The 10,232-nt window shown below is 37.3% G+C and overlaps 1 protein-coding gene across 2 annotated transcripts in view; it reads right to left on the minus strand.

Annotated features, from left to right (window-relative positions):
- MND1 (meiotic nuclear divisions 1) overlaps positions 1-10,232 on the minus strand; it is a 95,873-nt gene that overhangs the window by 62,065 nt on the left and 23,576 nt on the right. For both annotated transcript variants that reach the window (XM_004378813.2, XM_023733518.1), the window contains exon 4: positions 7,925-8,073. In XM_004378813.2, coding sequence (XP_004378870.1) covers positions 7,925-8,073 — 149 coding nt within the window. The remainder of the gene's footprint in view (positions 1-7,924; positions 8,074-10,232) is intronic.

Raw genomic sequence — 10,232 nt, forward strand, 5'->3', positions numbered from 1 at the left:
AATGAAAAATACACAGAAAAAGCATTTTGACAAAATCCAACATCATTCTTGATAAAAACTTTCAGCAAACTAGGAAAAGAAGGGAACTTCCTCTACCAGATAAAGATAATCTACAAAAAAACCTACATCTAACATCATACTTAATGGAGAAAGACTTCACGCTTTGCCTCTAAGATGAGGAACAAGACAAGGATGTCTGCTCACAACCATTTCTATTCAACACTATACTGGCGGTTTCTAGCCAGTGTAATCAGGCAAAGAAATGAAAGGCACCTAAATAGAAAAGGAAGAAGGAAAACTGTCTTTATTCACAGACAACGTAATTGTCTAAAGTAGTACTAATAAGTGAGTTTAATAACATTGCAGGATACAAGATCAATACATAAAAGTTAATTGTATTTCTATGTGCTAGTAACAAGCATTTGGAAATTGAGATTAAAAAAAAAAATACCAGTTACAGTTGCATCAAAAAATATGAAGCACTTAAGGATTAATCTGACAAAAGATATGAAAGATCTAAATGAAAACTACAAAACATGGCTGAGAGAAATTCAAGAAGACCTTAACTAAATGGACACGTTTATCGTGTTCAGTGGTCAGAGGACTCAATATTGTTACAATGTCAATTCTCCCCAAACTGATTTATAGAGTTGTCATGGTTTGAATTATGTCCCCTCAAAAATGTGTGTATCAATCTGGATGGGCCATGATTCCCAGAATTGTGTGGTTAGCGCCCATCTTGTGATTGTAATTTTATGTTAAAGAGGATTAGGGTGGGATTGTAACACCACCCTTACCCAGGTCACATCCCTGATCCAATGTGAAGGGAGTTTCCCTAGCGTGTGGCCTGCACCACCTCTTACCTTACAAGAGATAAAAGGAAAGGAAAGCAAGCAGAGATTTGGGGACCTCATACCATCAAGAAAGCAGTGCCAGGAGCAGAGTGCGTCCTTTGGACCAGGATCCTAGTATGGGCAAACACTGATGAGAAGGCCAAGAAAGAGAAAGCCTTCCCTTGGAGCTGACACCCTGAATTTGGACTTTTAGCCTACTTTACTGTAAGGAAATAAACTTCTCTTTGTTAAAACCATCCACTTGTGATATTTCTGTTATAGCAGCACTAGATAACTAAGACAAGAGTCAATGTAATTCCAATGAAAATCCTAGCAGGCTTTTATTTTAGAAATTGACAAACTGACTCTAAAATTAATATGGAAATGCAAAGGACTTAGAAGAACGAAAACTAGGCTGGAGGGCAGCCATTTTTGATTGCACCAGTACATCGACAGGGAACTGCCAGAAATTCAAGCCAGATTTAGAAGAGGATGCAGAACAAGGGCTATCACCGCTGATTTAAGATGGATTTTGGCTGAAAGCAGAGAATACCAGAAAGATGCTTACCTGTTTTAATGACTATGCAAACGCATTTGGATCATAACAAATTATGGATAACATTACAAAGAATGGGAATTCTGGAATACTTAAACGTGCTCATGAGGAACCTGTAGATAAACAAGAAGCAGTTGTTCGAACAGAACAACGGGATACTGTGTGGTTTAAAATCAGGGAAGATGTGCATCAAGGTTGTATCCTTTCACCATACTTATTCAATCTGAGTGTTGAGTAAAGACTCCCAGAAACTGAACTATATGAAGAAGAATGCAGCATCAGGATTGGAGGAAGACTCATTAACAACCTGCAATATGCAGATGACACAACCTTGCTTGCTGAAAGCGAAGAGGGCTTGAAGCACTTACTGATAAAGATCAAAGACTACAGCCTTCAGTATGGGTTACACCTTAACATAAAGAAAACAGAAATCCTCACAACTGAACCAATAAGCAACACCATGATAGACATAGAGAAGACTGAAGTTGTCAAGGATTTCATTTTACTTGGATCTACAATCAATGCCCATGGAAACAGCAGTCAAGAAATCAAACAACATATCGCATTGGGCAAATCTGCTGCAAAAGACCTCTTTAAAATGTTCAAAAGCATAGATGGAACTTTGAAGACTAAGGTGCACCTGACCCAAGCCATGGTATTTTTCAATCATCTCATATGCATGCAAAAGCTGGACAATGAATAAGGATGACCAAAGAAGAACTGATGTGTTTGAATTATGGTTTTGGCAAAGAATACTGAATATACCATGGACTGCCAGAAGAATGAACAAATCTGTCTTGGAAGAAGTCAGTCAGAATGCTGCTTCGAAGTGAGGATGGTGAGACTTTGTCTCACGTACTTTGGACATGTTATCAGGAGGGATCACCCCTGGGGAAGGACATCATGCTTGGTAAAATACAGGGTCAGCAAAAGAGAGGAAGACCCTCAACAAGATGGACTGACAACACAGTGGCTGCAACGATAGGCTCAAGCATAGCAATGATTATGAAGATGGCGTAGGATCAGGCAGTATTTCATTCCATTGTACATAGGGTTGCTACGAGTCAGAACCAACCCAGTGGCATCTAACAACAAGGCTGGAGGGCTACCGCTACCTGATTTCAAAATTACAATAAAGCTACATTAATCAAGACAGTTTGATACTAGCAAAGAACTAACAGATCAATGGAACAGAATAGAGAAGTTCAGAAATAGACCCGCCCATATAGACAACTGATTATTGACAAATGAACAAGGAAACTGAGTAGAGAAAGGATAGTCTTTTCAATAAATGGTGCTAGAAATACTGGATATCCATACGCAAAAAAAAAAAAAAAAAAAATCGTTGCATACCTTGCAACATATACAAAAATTAAATTGAAAAGGATCATAGGCCTACACATAAAACCTAAAATACAAATCTTCTAGAAGAAAAAAAAAAAATGAAAAAATCGATGACTTTGGATTAGGCATTTCTTAAATCCCATTGCCATTGAATCAATTTTGACTCATAGTGACCCTACAGGATAGAGCAGAAACTGCCCCATAGGGCTTCCAAGGCTGTAATCTTTATGGAAGCAGATGGCCACATCTTTCTCCTGTGGAGCAGCTGGAGGGTTCAAACTGTCTACCTTTTGGTTCACAGCTGAGTGCTTAACCACTGTGCCACCATGAAAAATACCACCATAGAGAAAACACCCTGAGGAGAGGGAATAATCTGATTTCCAAGTTACACATTATAATAATCACAATGCCCAGTTTTCAACAACAACCACAACAAAAAGAAAAGCATGCAAAGAAACAAGAAAGTATGGCTCATTCAGGGAAGAAATTAACAGAAATTGTCCCTGAGGAGTCACAGACATTCATTAAGAAGTAGCATGTAATAAAGGAACAAAAGAACAATAGCAGAGAAGTAGACATCACAAGATATGGTTACTTACATAATTTCAGAATCTGAGCAAAAATGATGAATGTCACCTGATGCAGTCGGACATTTAACGGATCTTTTGTGTATATATAAGGATGCAATGTAAGGGGGAGAGCAAGGACTTTGAAGTAGCTAGAACATAGTCAAGAGTAGAAGTGGATATGATGAAAGAGAAAGACCATCTCAGTATATCAGGACTTCTAATTTCTGCTATCAAGAAATGAGAAACTTTAAATCTAAGTTTAATTATACTAACATCTAACACCATACTAACAACATTGATAGCATAACAAAAATTCTAATCTAAGTGTTTTGGATTAGAAAACTATATTTTGCTTAAAAAAAAAGATTTAATCCATGATAGTTTCATTAAAATAATTAAGAATGTTTACTTTTCCAATGCACATGGAATGTTCTCCAGAATAGACCACATCTTAGGCCACAAAGCAACCCTCAACAAAATCCAAAACACTGAGATAACACAAAGTATCTTCTCTGATCACAACGCCATCAAAGTAGAAATTAACAACAGGAAGAGCAAGGGAAAAAAATCAATTACATGGAAACTGAGTAATACCCTGCTTACAAACCACTGGGTAATAGAAGAAATCAAAGATGGAATAAAAAAATTCCTAGAATCAAACAAGAATGAAAACATATCATACCAAAACCTTTGGGACACAGCAAAGGCAGTCCTCAGAGGACAATTTATAGCAATAGATGCACACATCGAGAGAAGGGACAAAATCAAAACATTAGCTACACAACTCGAACAAACAGACAACAGCAAAAGAAGCTCACAGCCACCAGAAGGAAATAATAAAGATCAAAGCAGAAATAAATGAAATAGAGAACAGAAAAACAATAGAAAGAATCAACAAAACCAAAAGTTGGTTCTTTGAAAGAATCACAAAATCGACAAATTACTGGCCAAACTGACAAAAGAAAAACAGGAGAGGATGCAAATAACCCAAATAAGAAATGAAATGGGGGACATTACAACAGACTCAACTGAAATAAAATAATTAAGAATGTATAAAATATAAAGTTCAGTATTTATTTAAGTTCTTAAACACGATGAGATGTACACTAGTTTCAATAATGCTAAATGGTCATAATTTACAAGTATACACTGTACTGTACGAACATGCATGAGAATAGTGGGCTAAGCTGTCAGAGAAAGCTTTCTCAATCACTACTGACACATATAAATGTTGGATTAAATATAACAACTACAAAAAAGTGTTAAGATATATAATCAAGCTCAAAAAGAGGAAAAGGCTTTCCCTAGATAATAGAAATCAGAGAAAGCAAAGTCAGAGCAACAAGAGGAATATGATGTTCTGTTGGCCAGTGAGTTTAGACCTGATATAAGCATTGGTTACTAGGGGGTAGGATTCTAACATGCACATGAGGAAAGGAGACCTGAAGGGTCATGCGAGGTGGGGGGAGCTAGAGCTGAGTTCCTGTATATACTTCAAAGTACTAGAAAGTGCTGGAAAATAGTGTAAAGGTAGACTTCCCTCTTTCCTGGACTTAGGCTGAGGCTGGGGGGAAGTTGCCAACAAGAAAACAAATCTCTACACCCATGCCATGAACAGATGTGTACCCTGAATATACTATCCATGTGCACTGGAACTGCAAGCCAAGAAATTAACATAAAAATTGATCCATAACCACTAAAGTACCTTGGAGTCACTCAAAGAAGCCTGAGCCACTATTTTCACAAACTAGAGCACCTGTGGCTCCCTAAGGCTAACCACCACCGAGTGAACATGAACTCACAAATAAAAAACACACAGGGAAACAAAACACAAGGGGTAGCAGCAGATACACAAGCCAAATTTATAGCCTCCAAAATTCAGGAAAATAAAACGAGCTATGAAACAACATGGAGGGTAACATCAGAAAGCTCAATTTATGCCAAATAGGAACTTCAGAAGCAAAGAACAGAGATAATAGGGAAGAGGAAATAGTTTAATACTACTTCAGAATTTTCTAGAAGACTTCAGTCATCAGATTGAAGCAGCAGTGTCTTAAGCAGAATAAATACAAACAAATGCAAATTAAGACTAATCATGACACAACATCATAAAAACACAGTATCAAAGATTAAGAAAAAAATCTTAAAGCAAACAGAAGAGAGATTAATAATAAAAAAAGACAATTAGACTGATGGCAAACATTTCATTAGCAACAACAGATGCCACAAGACAATAAATATTTCCAAAGCACTAAGGAAAAATAACTGTGAATATAGTATTCTATATTCAAGAAGTGATGGCAAAAGGATAAGACATTTTGCAGCAACACTAACAACAACCAAAACCAAAAAAATGTGTGTGGTTACACATGTATGTATACATGCATATATGTGTTTGAGTATATATATGTGTGTACCTATATATACACATATCAAAAAAATCCAAATCCACTGCCGTCAAGTCAACTCTGAGTACAGCTGCCCTAGTGGATTCAAACTGCCAACTTTTGGTTAGCAGCCAAACTCTTAACCACTATGCCACCAGGGTTTCCGTATACACATACAGATATACCTATATGTATATGTAAGGCGGCCCGGTTGCACAGTGGTTAAAACACTTAGCTACTAACCGAAAGGTCAGTGCTTTGAATCCACCAGCCACACTGTGGGACAAAGATGTGGCAATCTGCTTCCATAAAGATTACAGCCTTGGAAACCCCGTGGAGCCAGTTCTACTCTGACCTATAGGGTCGCTATGAGTCAGAACTGACTAGACAGCAATGGGTTTGGTTTGGATTTTATATGTATATTTATACACAGGTATGTGTGTGCATTATATATAGTCATATATATAATAAACCACATAGGGGACACAGATACTTATTAGACATAAACACCTCGTGAGTTTGGTTTTCGGGGTTTGATAGCTCAGGACCATAGTCTTGTGGGACAACTTGGTCATTTGGCATAATGTAGTTCATAAAGTTTATGTTCTATATCCTAGTCTGGTGAATAGTGTCTGCGGTCTTAGAAGCCTTTAAGCAGCCATCTAAGATACAGCTATTGGTCTCTATTTGTCCAGAGCTGAAAAGAAAGAAGGAAACCAAAGACTCAGAGAAGAAACTAGTCTATAGGACTAAGAGTCTACATGAACCACCACGGCTTCATCTACCCTGAGGCCAGAAGAACTAGATGGTACCCAGATACCACTACTGACTGTTCTGATCAGAGCTACAATATATGGATCCTGATAGAACAGGAAAAAATGTGAAACACAACTCAAATTCTTAAAAAGTTCAGACTTACTGGACCGGTTGAGACTAGAGGACTGCCTGAGACTACTGCCCTATGATATTCTTTAAACCTTGAACTGAAACCCTCTCCTGAGGTTATCTTTTAGCTAAATATCAGAGTGGCTCATAAAATAAAGAATATATATTTTATTCTGTGAGTACCTGTGAGTACTGTGCTCCTTTAAAAAAACCATCTATACGAGACCAAATGGTCAACAATCACCCTACAGCAAAGATGAAAAGGTAAGGGGGCAGGAAAACCAGATTACTGGAAATGGAACAACCAGAATGGAATTAATAAGAATGTTGGTACACTGTGAAAAATGTAACCAATGTCACTGAATAATTTGTGTAGAAATTGTTAAATGGGAACGTAATTTTCTATGTGAACTCTCACCAAAAACATGATAAAATATTATTTAAAAAAAAAAGTGATAAAATTAGACGTTTTCAAACAAAGATTGAGAGTTTATCACTCGTAAACCCTGGCTGAACAAAATACTAAAAGATGTCTTCAGCTTGGACCCCTTCTTGAAATAGTGTTTTTAAATCCATAAAACAAATTGTATAGGGTTACAAAGGAAATAAATTCTATAAAAATACAGTTAAGTTATTAAAAAATTATGATCTAATAATAACTTGCTTCTTTATTCATCCATTAAATAACAAAATCTAGCTACAAGTCAAATGCACAATTCTGAAGTGGTGATGAAAGTAAATGATACTTTCAGACGTCTGTTAACAATTCATATGTCATGAAAATAATTTCTATTGACAACAAAGTCACAGGTATGACTAATACTATTACAGGTTATTTTCTCCATTCAAAATTGAAAGAAATGCAAATTTCAGTTATAATTAAGCAAACATAAAGATATAATTTTTCCCCTACACACTGTCTGCATTCTAGTCATGGGCACCCTGGGTGTCCATGAACCCCAGGTTAGGAACCTAGGATTTAGAGGATAATTGAACCCAGACGTGATGCAAGAGGTTAACAGCGAACTAAAAAAGTTAAAATGCTAGTAAATCTAAACATGCACTTATCGAGAGAAGTAATAAAAATAATGACTAACAAGAGAGGAGTTAAAAACAAGATGGAACTAAAATACTAGAAAACAGTATCATGGCAGGTAGGAAAATGAAACCTAAAACATTGTAAGGTCCTCATAGTGTTTGGGTGAAGGGTAGAGATACTGATAATCTTCAGACTTTGAGTCAAATAACATGTTAAAAATTTAAGGGAAATCACTAAACAAAAAGAGGGTTAAGTAAAACAAACCTCTTTGACACAATGCAAATCTATTATTTTTAATTGTGGTGACTTACCTGAGATTCCAGAACCTCCAACTTACGTTTCCTTGCGTGAAGAGCTTTACTTGGAAAAGCCCAATAATAATTAGATGTTCCAATCCTTTCACAGTCAACCATACCATCATCCACTAAGCTTTGAAGAACTTCTTTTACTGACATAGCAGCTAAGAGAGATAATTTTTAAAGACTCTATGTTAAGAAACACCAGAAATAAAAGGCAAACAACTGGGGAAACATTTGCAGCAAATATTACAGATGAAGAGTTAATAAGTGATTAAGTTAATAAGGAGCTCTTAAAAATAAACAACAATCATAAAAAAACAAATACTCCAAAAGAAAAACAATTAAGATGATCTCAATGGGCACCTACAAAAAAATATGCACGGCTAACAAACAAGAAAAATGATCGATCCCACTAATAACGAAATAAATGCAAACTGAAGCAGTAAGATTTGACTACCAAATTGAAAAACACCAAAAAAAAATACTACACTATTCAGACATGAATACTTTTATACTTAAGTGAAGAAATTTGACAATATTTATCTAAAAATTTAGAAATATGCATACTTTTTAATATAGAAATTCCACTTTTATGAAGTCAGTTAAAGAAAATAATGATTGATAATACACAAGGATGCCTGTCAAAGCACTATTTTCAATAGCAAAAAAACTGGAACAAGCAGTCCAATAACTGGATTTTTTAAAAGAATGTTATTGTAATCGAATACGAGGCAACCATTAAATTTATAAGAGAATACTTAATGGCATGGAAACATATTCAAAATGCATTATACAGAAACATGTTACACAGAAATATATTCAAAATTTATCACATAGAAAAATAAAGTTAAGCAGTATGCACTAATGTGTCGACAGTTGTTCTCCCTGGATGGTAGGTAACAGACAATTTTTATTTCCTTCTTTTTGCTCACTTCTTTCATTTTTTAAACAATGAAAATGTATTGCCTTTTGGTTAAGAAGACTAAAACAACAAAAGCTATTCTGAAAGATTAAACAATAAATAAACTGGATGCTATGGGCAGGGTTAAGATTAGAAATCAGAAAAAAGAGGGTTAAGATTAGAAATAAGAAAGAAGTTTTTAAAAATACCATGTAAAGTTCCGGCAAAATGGCACTCTAGGCAGAAGCACCACACCGTCCCTCCATAGCAAAGATCCGAAAAACTAAGCTGAACAGAGAATACAACAATCCTGAAACCCTAAAACATCAAATGAAGAGATAAAGAACTCAAGCCAAGCACCAAATGGAGTGAGAAAACTGACAGAGAACGAAGAGCGAGGAGAGATTCATGCAGAGGTCCCCTACCAGCTAACACAGAGTGGATCCACCATCTTGGACTCTTATCGGAGACCAGCAAACAGGGGGTACGAAAAAGCAGCCTCACGGAGCTTCCAGCCGGTGACAAGACAACCGGTAATTGGCGATCTATGCTTTCCCACCCCCCACCCTTCTTCACCCCGACACGGCCTCCTCTGCTTCCCATGGCCACAGTCTCTTGACCGGGAAACAGCGGCTGCTTGGATTCCACACACCTGAACGGGTGGCACTCTGAGTGCCATTCGTTGGCTGCTGATGTTGCTTTTTTTCCGCTTCTTTTTATTTCTTCCTTGCCTCTCCCCACCTCCCCCTCCTTTTGCTCGAGTACCTCGCTCTGTGCGCCATCTTTGCTTCTTCCTGAGGGGCTGCAGAGCCACAGTAATTTGTGATATACGCTTTCCCACTCTCTACCCTTCTTCACCCACACTTGGCCCCCTCTGCTTCCCACGGACACAGTCTCTTGTCCAGAAACACCAGCCCGCAATACCTGGTTCTCTGAGTGCCATTTGCTGGCTGCTAGTGTTACTTTTTTTTTCCGCTTCTTTTTATTTCTTCCTTGCCTCTCCCCACCTCCCCCTCCTTTCGCTCAAGTACCTGGCTCCATGCGCCATCTTTGCTTCTTCCTGAGGAGCTGCAGAGCTCCGTTTGAGTGTGGAGCTGCTTCCCGGTTTGGGCTGCCGCGCTGGTGGAATCCCAGGGCTTTTGTTCGTTTGTTTGTTTTGAATTGTTTGTTTGTTTTCTTTTACCTTTCTTGAGTTGGGAGCCCTTTCTGGACAGGCTGAGCTGCATGGCAGGAAGACTCCCCTTCGGCTTCCACAGACGGCAGAGGGATCCCTGAGAGCATTTCTTTTCATGTTGGTTTTTTTTTTTTTTTCTGTTTCTGTGGGGGCCTGTCTTGTTTTTTTTTTTTTTTTAATTAATTTGTTTTGTTTTCTTTTTCCTCTTTTTCCCTTTTTGTCTTTCTTCATTGCTCAGTTTCTTG

This window comes from Trichechus manatus, unplaced genomic scaffold, assembly GCF_000243295.1.
Source record: "Trichechus manatus latirostris isolate Lorelei unplaced genomic scaffold, TriManLat1.0 scaffold00059, whole genome shotgun sequence".
NCBI lineage: Eukaryota > Metazoa > Chordata > Mammalia > Sirenia > Trichechidae > Trichechus > Trichechus manatus.